At 38.2% G+C, this 14,776-nt stretch overlaps 2 protein-coding genes across 6 annotated transcripts in view; both read left to right on the top strand.

Moving 5' to 3' along the window:
- LOC150055651 (alpha-S2-casein-like) overlaps nt 1-592 on the top strand; it is an 18,025-nt gene extending 17,433 nt beyond the window's left edge. Inside the window, exon 12 of the mRNA XM_090343143.1 lies at nt 536-592. Coding sequence (XP_090199269.1) covers nt 536-592 — 57 coding nt within the window. The remainder of the gene's footprint in view (nt 1-535) is intronic.
- Nucleotides 1-14,776, top strand: part of Prr27 (proline rich 27) — a 14,997-nt gene extending 221 nt beyond the window's left edge. Inside the window, exons 2-8 of one of the 5 annotated variants that reach the window (XM_090344045.1) lie at nt 2,995-3,033; nt 3,175-3,236; nt 4,755-4,778; nt 6,539-6,562; nt 8,846-10,183; nt 12,726-12,773; nt 14,684-14,776. In XM_090344045.1, the coding sequence (XP_090200171.1) occupies nt 3,186-3,236; nt 4,755-4,778; nt 6,539-6,562; nt 8,846-10,183; nt 12,726-12,746 (1,458 nt within the window). In that variant the 5' untranslated portion in view covers nt 2,995-3,033; nt 3,175-3,185 and the 3' untranslated portion in view covers nt 12,747-12,773; nt 14,684-14,776. Of the gene's footprint in view, nt 1-2,994; nt 3,034-3,174; nt 3,237-4,754; nt 4,779-6,538; nt 6,563-8,845; nt 10,184-12,725; nt 12,774-14,683 lie in introns of those variants that run through there. The other 4 variants (XM_090344044.1, XM_090344047.1, XM_090344048.1 and 1 more) reach the window with 4 other exon arrangements.

Below are 14,776 nucleotides of genomic sequence, written 5' to 3'. Positions count from 1 at the left end.
TTATTGGCATTAGAGTTAGTTATTTTCCTCAACTCTCCTTAATCATCATAAATCTATCTCACCAGAAGACAGTTTTCCTTTCTACTTCACAGACATTGCTCAATCTAGTGAACATAAATGCTCCTCACCCCCTGGGAGTTTACATCAATACTTTGGATCAAATTTAAACATAACTTTAACTCTGTCCCTCAAATTTCAAAGAGTGAAGGATCCTCTTCTACTTCAAAACTAATGGATCTTTGACTGTGTCTCACATTCCTCAGTAATCTATCATTTATGTAGAAAATAAATATAATAATGATAATTACAATACCTAAAATTAACCAAGTAGCACTGTGCAGGGTATCTTATACACTGTCTAACTCTTACCACTATTGAAATCACTGTAATTTTAATAATATAACTAGTTATACTTTGGAGATGAAAACATGTGACCGATACAGCATGATTCTTTCAGAGAAACTACTCTATTTGGTCCTTTTAATTGAATTACACTGTGCTAATGCTCCTAATTTTCTCAGATGCTTTCTTACAGATATTTTTAAAGGATTCTGCTCTTTCACACAAACGTTGTAACTTTCCAGGGCTCTGAACTCAGCCACTTCTTTCTAACTTTATAATATATGTTCTGCATGCCTGTATCATTTAGCCATCATTTACCAGCTACTGATATTGTTGTTTGAACTCAGGGCCTGGGCACTATCCCTGAGCTTCTTTGTGCTCAAGGCTAGCACTCTACTACTTGAGCCACAGTGCTGCTTCTTGCTTTTTCTGTTTATGTGGTACTGAAAGTCAAACCCAGGGCTTCATGCATGGTAGGCAAGCAAGCTACCACAAAGCCACATTTCCAGCTCTAAGGTTACTGTTTATAGGGATGTATTTCTTTTATTTGTCAACACAAAGGAACTAAAAATGTTTCATCATAGGTAATTCTACTTGTAATTCTAATACAGGAAAAAATCATGACACTAAATATTTAATAGTAAATGAAGTAAAACATAAAACATCCTTCATTGTGCACTGTAACTGATGGCAAAAATAGTGCTGAAATAGGTATCTGTAAAGTTCATTCGGGAATCAACCTTAAGATAATGGGCTGTAAATATCCTCCTTTCTGATTTTTGTCTTTATTGTTCTATTTTCAGAATGACTTACCTCATTTCATGATGCTATAAAATAGAAGCAATTTACAGCCCTAGTGACAGGTTTCTAATATTTTTCATAGTTGATACAGATTTATTTCAGAACTAAAGAATAAACAGAAAATTTAAGAATTCTTACAAATATTCTTGTGCTGAAATCATCTGTGTAATCTTTCATCTGGTATGCTTTGCCACAAGTCTTCAATATACTAACCAAATATACTCTAAATACTCTGCTCGTGGCTTACACAATTGGTCCAGAACCAAGACCAGGACTATCAATGACTATTGCAGTTTCCATCCTGGAAACAAGGTACCCTACACTTTTCATACTAGAATGCTCCTGCTTTTGAAGATTCTCAATTTGATGCACCTTATAGAGTACCTATACGTGCATGATGTGTTTATGTTTTCTACTGGCTTAAAGAGGATGGCACACAGTATGCTTTTTAAATCGAATATGTGTACATCATTCAGTATGTGATCCAAAGCATTCTGAAGAGGTGAGCAGCTTAGCCAAGATAAAAGTAATAAATAATAAATGGGTACAGTGTACATTTTCTAGGACTTCTGTAAAACTTAGTTTTCTAGCCTAGATTTTATTTAAGACTAAACAACCACATACATAAACTTGAAAAACTTGTTATTACAATATACTTGTTATAATCAGGTGCTGGTAACTCAAGCTTATGATCCTAGCTATTCAGGAGGCTGAAATTTTGAGGATTAATATTTGCCCAGTCCAAGTAGAAAAGGCCAGAAGACTCCATCTCCAAAGTAACCGGCATAAAGTCAAGGTGGAGGTGTGACTTAAAGAGGAAACACCCAACCACACAAGCAAGGACAGTAAACACTAGTTTCTGGCTTTCAATCTGATACTGGTAACAAAATGTATAAAGAATCGATTTAGTGGAAAAGTAATATATTTCCAGGCCATATAAAAAGTACAAACTGTAGAAAATAACGTAAGATTATGAAAATGATTGTAAAATGTCAATCTAAAATAATTCATTAAATGTTTAGCAATACTTGACATTTAAATATTCACTCAGCACTAGGTCTTTAATCTGGTATTATTATTATACTTTCTATGCCAATCCTGGGGCTTGAACTCAGGGCCTGAGTACTGTCCTTGGACTTCCTCCTCAACGCTAGACCTCTACCACTTCAGCCTCAGCACCACTTCCAGCTTTTTTTTCTATGTATGTGGTACCAAGGAATGGAACTGCAGTCTTCACGCATGCTAGGCAAGCGCTCTACCACTAGGCCAAACTCCAGGCCCTACTTCTAAGTTTTTCTGCTCAAGGCTAGTTCTTTACTACTTGAGCCACAGGTCTAGTTCTGGCTCAACCGGAGATAAGAGTCTCAGAATCTTTCCTGCCCTAGCTGGCAGCCAACATGTTTCAGACTTCTGAGTAGCTAGGATTACAGATATGAGCCACAGGCACTCAGCTGAAATTGTTTATTTTTTTCTCTTAAACAGAAACTAATCAAAGCAAACATTTAAATTACATAAATGTGTATACTTCAGAGATAGAAAAGGCTATTATTATTAAAGATATAAAGATTTATACCATGGTACATATTAGTAAAAATAATTAGAACTAGAAATTCTTTCAAGTAGGTGATACTAACTTCCCTTTGAATTCCTAAAGCAAAATCTCAGTAAAGCACCCATAGAATAGTTATTTTCAAGCTATTTTACTTTTTGGTAAACCCTCTAACACGAATTAATTGCAAAAATGAATCTTTAGGTAACTAAATTAGCTTCCACTTAGAGTTAGAGATTGAAATATTGTGAAAATGTATCTACTAAAAAAAGAAAAAATGATACTAGTGTCACTTTTGTTAGGTGATGCTGACAGCAATTAAATAGCAGAACTGGATTCAGGTAAGTGCACTAGTAAACTCTTATACTGTTTTGTGTCTCTCTAGAATACAATAATAAATATATTGTATATATGACTTATACATCTTAAATAAAAATACATTGTATATAGTTTATACTAATTTGTAAAATCCATATTCCTAGAATCAACCAAAATGAAGCTGATTCTTTGGGCCTGCATCTTGTGTGTTGCTTTTGGAAAAAAGGTGAGTAATGAACCTTTTAAAAGCACAGTAGCTCGTAAAACTGCTGCTACCAAACCAAGTGTTGGCAGGGAATCATAAGACAGGTACTTATCATATTTATGAAAATACAACATAGAAGGGCCAGGAGAATGGCCTAGTAGTAGAGTGCTTGCCTAGCATGCAAAACGTCCTGAGTCTGATTCCTTGATACCAGATAGACAGAAAAGGCTGGAAGTGGTTCCGTGGCTCAAGTGTTAGAGCATTAGCCTTGAGAAAGCTCAAGAACAGTACCCAAACCCTGAGTTCAAGCCCCAGAACTGGGAAAAAAAACAAAGCAACAAAGAAACTTTGATAGGCATGGATGGAGTTTGATATGTCAAACTCTCAAAAATCGAAGTAACCAAGTTAAAAACGTGAATCAATAGCCAGGGGTGGTGGCTCACACCTATAATCCTAGCTACTCAGAAAGCTGAGAGCTGAGAATCAAGGTTCCAAACCAGCCCTGGCACTAAAGACCACGGAGTCTTATCTCCAATTAATCACCAGAAAACTGGAAGTGGCACTGTGGCTCAAGGAGTAGGGTGGTAGGCTTGAGCTGAGTCGCTCAACTCCAAAGAAAAGAATTGAACTCAGGAACACAGGTGCCAGGAGGAAGAGAGAATTAATTAAAGGAAGTCAGAATGCCGTGCATGCAGTTTGACTAGGTTTGTCTCTTTATATTATAGAGGGCTGGAGGAGACTTTCTCTAGCAGTCAAGTTGTACTGCTGGAGATACTGACATAGACTACAAGGGAGAGTGGATAGAGTGCAAGAAAATGGACAAACTGTCTTTCAGTAAAATTCTAGACAAGAGGAGGGAATAGCAGAGGACAAATTCTTAGTCCTAGCCAACATGTGTGCTAAGCATCCTCTTTGAGGCAATAAGTATATCCTCAAATAATTTTTTAAACTGAATGAGCCAGAGAACATAGCACATGGTCAAAGGTAAAATGCTATTTGATATCGTAATTGATACTGTTATTATATAGTACATAACTCAAAACTATTATTCTATCTCCTAAAATTACTTGTTTTAATTCTTAAAATAATTTAACATGGTAAATGATGCTTCCTATACTAGTATTTCACATACACACATTGAAGCTTCATTGAAAAATAAATATATTTGTGATCCTTCAGGTACTACAGACCAGTCACAAATACACACACACACACACACACACACACACACACACACACATACCCACACACAACATACAACACAAGCAAATCTTGGAGTAAAAGAAATAGAAAGAAAAAGCATTGATTAAAAACAATGATTTTTTTTTCTGTAATAGCTACATTCACCCCTGTTTTTAAAATATGACGCTGATGATGATGATGGCAATTTAATTCAAACTAATGAAGTCATAGAAATTATGATAGTGAAAACAAATTGTAAGAATTGCAAGGCTTTTCAGTTCTTGAGTAATATGTAATAGTAGGTGTAGGTGTTTTCAAAGAAATAACTATATTGATATATTTTTTTCTTTGTTTTAGAGGCACTATCCCTTTGGTCATGAGGTAAAGCTTTTTTATACAAATGTATTTGTTTTTACCTAAAACTATACTTTACATTTAAAAATTCTCATTTCCTGACAAAGTAATTTAATTACTGTTATTGCTCTTAAAATAGTCATTTTATGAAATATAAATATACCCATTTAAAACATGCTTAACCAGTCATTATTTCTTTTCAATGTCCAGAAACATCTAATGAGTTCACTCCTTTTATAGGGTAATAAAATTTTTGCTATGTCCAGATTTTTCCTTTGTGTCTCTTGTCTCTATAACATTAATCATAGAGTACTTGAACAAAGGGTTTGATCCAATGAGGCTTCACCTGCATAAGAGAGTATAGCTAACAAATAAGTAAAAGGGAGGAGATAGCGGGCCAGCCATATACTGTCTTTTTTTTTTTTTTAATGGGTCGTGGGGCTTGAACTCGGCCTGGGCAATGTCCCTGAGCTCTTCAGCTCAAGGCTACTGCCCTACCCTAGAGCCAAGCCCCACTTCCTATTTTCTAGAGGTTAACTGGAGAGAAGAATCTCGGGTCCTTTTGTGCCCAGGCTGGCTTTGAACCTTGATCCTCAGATCTCAGCCTCCTGAGTAGCTAGGATTACAGGTATAGAAAGTACAGGACAGTGGAAGCAGATACCCACCCCCCCCCCCAAGGCATTAGGTAACAGATTTTTCAAAATTATCTCATGCAGAAGAGAAAAATATGATACTTGTTTTTTCAGTGGCCATTTTAGCTTGGTTCTGATGTAGGGAGATTTTTAAGAAAACACTACCTATCCACTAATATATCAGATAATTCTGACAATCTAGTGAAGAAAAGTTAAGAGGTAATGTGGAATGTGGACCCAAGCTTTTCATAGGAATTGTCAAGTTTGAAAGCAGGTTCTAAGAATTGAAATCAAATATTATTTTGAATCCTTTTGGAGTTGATTTTTTAATCATCAAATAAAAGTGCTGCAAAATCTTCAATACAATAACTGAGGTTTGCCTCTATGAATGTCTTGGAACACAAATGCATATATATCCCATGTCATACTTTAAGGGACTCTGAGAAAATGATCTTTGAGAAATTTTTTAAACTCAGTGATTCAGGAATGAAAAATAGGACTAGAAAGAAAAATAAAATTTGAATTAATAATCCTGGCTGAATAGGAGGGTGTAATATTCCAGATGCTTGTAAAAAGAAACCCCATTTGCCTTACATAGTTTCTAGGATTCAATACCAGCACAGAGACAGCACAGCACAGGCACTCCTTTTATATTTTATAAATAACTCATAGAATTCAAGAAAAATCTTACAGCCACTTACCTTTAGTGAGAATTTACATTGAAAATTCTATTTTGTCACCAGTGATTTTGCACTAAACACAAATAGTATGATGTGAACATCTGGTGTAAATGAGAAATGACATAATGTGAACATCTGGTGTAAACGAGAAACGACATAATATTGTGTAAATGTTTGGTTCTTGAAAGTGTACACAGAAATGTCAATAAGAATGTAAATTACAGTGCAGAAACACTGCAACTGGTAAGATATTGCTCTCAATCATACCATATCCGCCCCCTTGGAAGAATGGAAATTAAGAAAATAGTCTGAAGGTACATAACTCACTGGAAAACTGAGAAAAAGACAATTAACTATAATCTGTAAGAAAGAAATCCTAAATCACTTGCAGGTTTAGTAGTTATAGAGAATTTGAATCTAAGTAAACATCTTGCAGTGTTGAATTTTAAAAAAGCTGTTTTCTTTGTTGTTTTAGAAATCATCTTCATCTAGTCAAAAGGTAAAATACATTCATATTTACTTCCATTTGAAGATAATGATGTGTATCTTATACTGTTCCCTTTTCTTTAAAATAACTTTTCTAGCATAGTACTAATTCAGTGTAATTATGGTTTTCCTTGAAAAACTAAGAAATTCTTTTAGAAACATGTTCACTTCTCTTCCACTGATGGTCCTAATTAAAGATGCACATATAAAAGCACAAACATACTTATTTTATACTTATTTGTGGCTCTTGATAATTTTCTCAGTGGCATCACCTTCTTGGGTATATTTTAGATTCCTTATGACTACTTATCCATATTGATACCCTGATTTACTACTTGATTATTATGTTAAATACTTTAAAATGACATTTTATAGAACAACAATAAACCAGTAGTAATTCCATCAACTGATTAACACTAAATACATAGAAATGTTAAATGTTATTGAGTGTATATTACAGAGGTATTTGTCAAAATTTGCTGGTACAAACATATAACAAAGTAAAGATTCCAGGATTTGTGGGTTTGTTTTTTTTCTTTTTGTTTCATAGGACTTGAGCTCAGGGCCTGGGCACTGTCCTTGGGATTTCTCAAGGCTAGAGCTCTACCACTTGAGCCACAGCACCACTTTTGGCTTTTTCTATGTATGTGGTACGGAAGAATCAAACCTGGGTCTTTGTGAATGTGAGGGAAGGACTCTACCAATATATCAAACAAACAATCAGTCTGGAGGATTCATATGTACAAACCAAAGTGACCTACTCATGAAAACTTGACAAATTTCTAATAAGAAATAAAATTGCATGTATATAAAAGCAATAAATACATTCATCTTCTGTAGCTTGTTACAGAATTTTATCATCTTGGAGCTCCTTAACATACAAATCTAGAATAAGCAGAGAACAATGATTATCTGCCATTTACAAATTTATGCATAATGTTAGTTAGGTATTCATTTAAGATAGAAATAACAAATCTGCACACCAGATCTATGCTTATAATCCTAGCTACTCATCTGGCTGAATGTGAGATGCTGTTCAAAGCCAACCCTGAACAGAAAATCTGAGAGGTGCTTTTCTCCAATTAACCATCAAAAAGCCTGAAATGTAGCTATGGCTCAAGTGGTAGAACAACTTTGACAAGCAAAAACTAAAAGTGCCCAGGTTTTGAGGTCAAGTCCCAATACCAGCACCAAAAACTAAACAAAAAAGAAAAAAAAAACAACCATGAAAAAAAAATTTCCACAGGGAAAGGTAAATATGAAAAGCGATTTGTTTCTTGCCTCTTAGGCTAAGAGGTGCATAGCCTTAAAATAACAGAAGCTTTGTTGAGGGCAGAGACATCGAGAAGAACCAGTCTAGATCAGAATAAATCACTGTCTCTCAGGGAGGGATTCAAGGGTGAAGGTTTTTAGGAGACATGCTAGAAACTGGATAAATACTCAGAGCAGTGACAACAGGAAGGGGTAGAGTAGGACAAGGGGCCAGAAGCTTTGATATTATCCTCCTATACTGAACATTCCTTTGAAGTGCATGTATTTTTTCATTTCTCTACAGTCCCGGGGCTCATATCCTTTGATCTATAGCAATTTTATTTGCCTATACCAAAAGTACTTCACACTCAATTGGAGTTTATTCAAATTCATATCAAAACTAATGGGAGCACATTTAGAAAGAGTAAATCAGAAGTACGTGCGCACGCATGTGTGTGTGTGTGTGTGTGTGTGTGTGTGTGTGTGTGTGTGTTTCAGTTGTAGGGCTCAGACTTAGGTCCTGGGTGCTTTCCCTGAGCCTCTTTGTGCTTAAGGCTAGGACTCTACAACTTAAGCCACTTTGTCACTTCCAGCGTTTGAGTGATTAATTGGAGATAAAGTCTCAAGACTGTTCTGACTGGGCTGGCTTCAAACCATGGTCCTCAGATCTCAGCCTCCTGAGTGGCTAGGATTACAGGCACTACCAGTGGCTCTTGCCTGTAATCCTAGCCACTCAGGAGGCTGAGATCTGAAGATCGAAGTTTGAAACCAACCCAGACAGGAAAGTCTGTGAGGCTCATATCTCCAATTAATCACAGGAAAGGCTGGAAGTGGCACTATAGCCAAAGTGACAGAAGGATAACCTTGGTCAAAAGAAGCTCAAAGATATTGGTTAGGCACTGAGTTCAAGCCCTAGCACCAGCAAAAACCAAAACCCAAACCACATTACTTATACATTCTCACAATCATAATATAAATAATATTATATATAAAGGTAGGGACAAAAAATAGTCAACTACAATTGACTTCTTTGCTTCTCCTTTAGGATTTCACTGGCTTTCACTACCCACTTAATCCATCTCTGAATATTCCTTATGGCTTATGGAATGAAAATTTTCCTCCTGTTTACCATCCCCCAGGGAAAACCATGACCAATTATCCTTGGAATTCTGAGAGTGAAGCAACTCCATATCCCTGGGTTCTCTCTTCTAAAGACGCTTCTGCAAACCAAGACATTAATAATGTTCATTCAGATACTGCACAATCCGTTCCTGAAGTCCTGGCTGCAGCTGCACCTCTAGCAGCTGCTGTTGCAGCCCCATCAGCTCCAGGCTCCCCTCCAGCGCCAGGAACCCCTCCAGGGCCTGGAGCCCCTCCAGGGCTTGGAGCCCCACCACCGCCTGGACCACCCCCAGCTCCTGGAACCCCTCCAGGGCCTGGAGCTCCCCCAGGGCCTGGAGCTCCCCCAGGGCCTGGAGCCCCCCCAGGGCCTGGAGTCCCTCCAGGACCTGGAGCCCCCCCAGGGCTTGGCAGCCCCCCAGCGCCTGAAGCCCCTCCAGGGCCTGGAGCTGCCCCAGGGCCTGGAGGCCCCCCAGCGCCTGAAGCCCCTCCAGGTCCTGGAGCACCCCCAGGTCCTGGAGCACCCCCAGGGCCTGGAGCACCGCCAGGGCCTGGAGCACCCCCAGGGCCTGGAGCACCCCCAGGGCCTGGAGCACCGCCAGGGCCTGGAGGCCCCCCAGCGCCTGAAGCCCTGCCACCTCCAGCAGCCCTGCCACCTCCAGGAGCCCCACCATTCCCTCCAGCCCTAGCAGTCCCAGAAGCCCCAATCTCAGCAGGAGCAGCAGCACCGGCACCAGCAGCTGGAGGAGGAGGATCTGAAGTCCCTGCATCCCCAGGAAATCCTGGAGCCCTCATTGTCCCTATGGCTGTCCCCGTGGCCCCTTCTGCTGCTGCCGCTGCTGCCCCTTTCCCTCCTCTCCCTCCTGCCCCTGCTCGAATATACCCTTATCTGGCCTATTCCAATGTGCCTACCGCACCTTCTGTCCCCTCCATGGGAGCTCTAGCTGCCCCTGCCGCTGGTCCCGCTGCCCAAGAGTCATCTGCCGTGAAGCCCGGTGTGTCCCCCGTCTCTGTAGCAGAATCCATTGGGCATCAGCTTTCTGGGAGCAAACCTGCTTCAGACCAGGTGGCTGGAGGCAAGTCTGCACCCGGCTCGCAGGCTCTAGGACAGGGTGGCTTAGCCAAAGTGTCTGCAGGCAAAGCGGAAGCCCTCAAACCTATTCCAATACCATTTTTACCAACCAAACTTGAAGATGAGCTTAAGGAAGTCAACCTCGCGTCGGATCCTATTCCTCTCATACCTGAGCGGCCTTCTCTTGGACAGGTAGGTGTCCTGTCCTTTCTCTGTGTCATCTGCAGAAGAAACACAGGCTCTGGTCAAGCAAGCAGAGATCCGCTTCAACCTCTGGGGCTGGTGAATTGGGATACAATTTATTTATGTACAGCCAACTGGAGGTATTCAAAGAGTAGCTCTGATAAGTTTTCACACAGGAGTGCCCCCACCAAAAAGAACCACCCAGGGCCCCTTCTCAAGTCCTTCACTCATTTTTGCCACTGTGGGTGGGTGGGTGTGTTTTCTAGGATTTTATGTAAGTGGATTCACATTTTCTGAATTCTTTGTAATGGGGTCTAGGGGTGGACAAACTATGAGACCACTCAGAACACGACTGAGATGTTAAAAGTTTATTGAGCAGGGAAGGAGCTGACGAGCCAGGACTACACCCCAAGGTCCGAATCTCAGAGTGCAGCCCATGCAGGAGGTTTTTAAAGAAGGCCAGCAAATACGCTGGGGGTTTCACACGATAAATCTCACAGGGGGTTCATCCTGTAAATCTCATACTTCTCTATTTATAGTCAAGTTGTATCTGGCAGGCGCCAGGAGGTCTCAAGATGCAGCCCTAGTGAACAAATGGCAGGAGATAGGGTGTTAAGTCTGGGTAAACTGAGACTGAGGGAAGGGAAGCCAGGGAAAAGGTGTTAGGTCTGGGTAAACAATGGCAAAGGGAAGCAGGGGAGGGGAGAGGAAAGTAGACAATGGCAGAGGGAAGCAGGAGAGAGCAAAGGGCTCTAAAGTGCAGTCCCTAACTTCCACAATTCCATTACAATAATACATCCTCCACATTACAACAAGAATACATTTTTCCATTCCCCACATTACATATAATTACCTGGCTTCATTTGCTTTTAGACATTTATCCACGAACTTCTACATACCAATATAGTTCGTTGTTTTTGCAGTATTCCATTGTGTAAGTATACCATTAAAAATGTTCATCTAGAGCTGGGCCCTGGATGGGATCTGAGGATCCCAGTTCAAAGCCAGCCCAGGCATGGAAGTCAGTGAGAGTCTTATCTCCAGTTCACCAGCAGGAAACGGGAAGTGGCACTGTGGTTCAAGGGCTAGGGCAGTAGCCTTGAGCTGAAGAGCTCAGGGGCAGAGCCCAGGCCCAGAGCTCAAGTCCCACGACCAAAAACAACAACAACAACAACAACAACAAAAATGTTCACAAATTTAACTATGATGAACACAACAGCTTCTAAAATGAAAGCCATTCGTTCATTTTTTAATTGCCATGCTGATCAGCACAATATTAAATTCAGTACAATATTAAGTGATTGAATGGACATTCTTGCCTTATTCCTGACAATAGGGAAAAGTGTCATTTTGTCAAACACACACATATACATGTAGGTGAATATATCTCATTCATATCTGATATATGATATGTATAGGTATGCATATATATATCATTTGTATATATATATCCTACTTGCAGAAGAATCTCTGGAAAAATCCGTCCCTGGGTAGTATGGTAATACAATCTGGATCCATGTTCTCTACTTCCTGTTTCTATGTAATTACTGTTGTTCATGTATTTGTATTTGTATATTGAAAAAAATTCTTCCTTCTCATAATTTATTCATTTTTCTAGAACATCAACTTTTCATGTAGGCCAAATTTTTAACATATATATATATATATATATATATATATATATACACACACACACACACACAAGGGACTGAACTCAGGGCCTGAGCACTGTCCTTGGGCTTTCTTCAAGGCTAGTACTCTACCACTTGAGCCACAACACCATTTCCAGCTTTTCTATGTATGTGGTACTCAGGAATCAAAGCTGGGTCTTCACGCATGCTATGCAAGCACTCTACTACTATGCCAAACTCCTGGTCCCGAAAAGCAAAATTTTTAAAAATATTTAAGATGAAAGTTTTATTAGCTCTCTCACATACACCATTCAGTTTATATTTAAAAAGCAAATGAAATTTCAAACTGCAAAAACATAATATGCTGACTCTAGTGACAGAAAGGAAACAAAAAGTACAATTCTATCGGTAAATATAAGCATAATTAATACTACTTCAATACTTCTCATATTTGTTTCTTAGAAAATGCAAACTTTTCCTCTTTTAAGATAGCAAAAGAGTAAGTTAAATGTTTTCAGCTACTCACAGAAAGTATAAATATCTAGGAATATTCTCACCTTATCCATATATTAATTAACATGTTCATTAGATAAGTTTCTTTAACACAAGTATTTTCAATTTAATGGTTCATACCAGAATGAGGAGACTATGTAAGAGAAGATAAAAATGAACAGTACTTGGTCCTACTGGTCGGAGAGGCCTAAACAAAGTGCTAAATACATACCTGTATTTCTCCTACAGGAAAATAAATTTATCACTCCTCCATTGGAAAGATGAGTTGATTGGCCTTCTGTTCTAGAAAACTAACTTTGGTTCTAGCATAGTATTTTCAAAAAAAGTTAACAAGAAAAATTGTTCAGAAAAGATACTATGAAGTGAAGCCTTTTATCATGTATGAAAATATGTATTTTTTCTTTTAGGGGAGAACTGAAATTTTCTGAAGAAGAAAGCACCATGCATTTGTTTCTGTAAGTCATATGTAATATTCACATTGAGAAATCACAGATTAAATAGATCATCTCCTGAAATGATCTTTTAATATGCTTTTTCAATATGAAAACAAAAATGTCAGGAATAAAATGGTGGTCATCTATGCCCCAGTTCATTATAAAGTTATGAACTTATATCCTATGTAAGGAGCCCAAACTACTTTAGGACTAAAAATATTTTCCTTAATTAGACTTTGAGCTGAATATTCTGAAATAATATGGGTCAATTTAGGAAGAAACTTCCTAAGTTTTGTTAGCTAAAGTTCTCACAGGCCATTCTGTATTCTAACTACTCAGCCACCATATTTTTTAATTTACTTTGATGATATAAAGGTGGTGTACAGAGGAATTACAGTTACAGAAGTCAAGTAATGAGTGCATTTCCTTTCCTATCTATTATCCTTTCCATTTCTCTCTCCCAGTTCCTCCCTCCCATCACCACTTGTGAGTTGTATAGTACACTTTCTCACCTTTTCCCATTGATTTCTGTATCCTCCCCCAAAGAGAGACACACACATAAACCAAACAGAAAGAAAATAAAAACAACAACAACAAAGGAAATCTCTAGTATCCACGTCATGGAGTGGATTTTATATAAATATAAAAAGGATCATAAGCCTTGTGCCTTTCTGTTTCTCCCCTAAAAATACCATCGTTTGGTCTCACCATATGCACTTACACGGTCTAGAATCCTGCATCATTTATCATATCCCAGTCTATTTTAGATCTCACTTCCCTGGCCTCCATTTTTAAGCCAGCTTGATAACACGCTGTTTCATAAAATGAGTAATTTAGACTTGCAGTCCCCATCTTCTGCATAATCCCATTCCAAATACACACTTATCTGGAAAGGAAGGAACTGGCCAAGTGGTCATGTGAACTCCTTCTATTGTGGTTATCTGATCAGGAAATAAAGAAGTAATGTGGTTATACCAATTTTAAGCCCTCATTTCTTCATGCTTTCCCAAAGCTGTTACCACTTTACTGTTATGCGTCTTCACTGGGCAGGAAAGGCAAGACTTTTGTGGGCCAAATCAAAATTTCTATTGAGAGTAATTGAGAGTAATGTAAGAGGCTGGAATATAAGTGAAAAGTAAATGCAGTGTTATCAGGAAGCCATTGCCAAGAATATTAAAAGGTTTCAATTTTTATTTAAATCCTTCCCATTGCTGTTATTTTGGTTTCCACTTATTTTACTTTTAATATCAGATTGTTACAAAGTTAGTTCAAGATATTAGTTCATGATTTCATATTCTCAGTAGTTAATTTGTATATTTAGTATATTACTTAACAATAAGGAAAGGACATGCACCTCCTTGTCCGGAAATTCTCCCTGTTAAAACAGCGAAGGAATTGTGCTTAAATTATTCACTATCAGGAGATCATGGTGTTGACTGGGAGTTTGTAGTTCATTCCTGTAATCCTAGGTAGCTGAGATCCAGAAGATTGAATTTTGAAAACTGCTTGGGCAGAAAAATCATCTGAGTGCACTGAGGCCTGGCTCAAATTGTAGAATGCAAACTCAGGAGGCAGGAGATCTACACACAAACCCTGAGGCCAGAAAAAAAGAATAGTCACACAGAAACATCCTGTGCAATACCTATATTTGCATGAAAATGAAACAATGAACTAGTTTTTCATTTAATAAATCCCTTAAAGAATGCATTATTAATTGCTATTCACGCAAATAATTCTTGCAAGAATCAAATATCGAATAAAGCAGGAGAAAACAGCATTACTTCTAAAAGTATATTTATGGCAAAGATTTTTAGATAGCTATTCTATATAATTATTATTAGAATGATAAAATAAGTACATATAATTTGAAAGTGTATATAATTAGAAAATTCTGATAATTCAACAAGCAATATGTTATTTTCCTTTTGCAGATACTGGCACAGAAATCAACAAAATCTAAACAATCTTCTCTCTTCTTCCAAAGACTATTTCATTATGTTATATTAAAACTATTATTTGCTCTA

The sequence above is a fragment of the Megascapheus bottae genome, chromosome 13 (assembly GCF_031878675.1).
Source record: "Megascapheus bottae isolate mThoBot1 chromosome 13, mThoBot2.hap1, whole genome shotgun sequence".
Lineage (NCBI taxonomy): Eukaryota > Metazoa > Chordata > Mammalia > Rodentia > Geomyidae > Megascapheus > Megascapheus bottae.
Note: the sequence above shows the minus strand (reverse complement) of the source record. Positions and strands in the feature narration are given on the sequence as shown.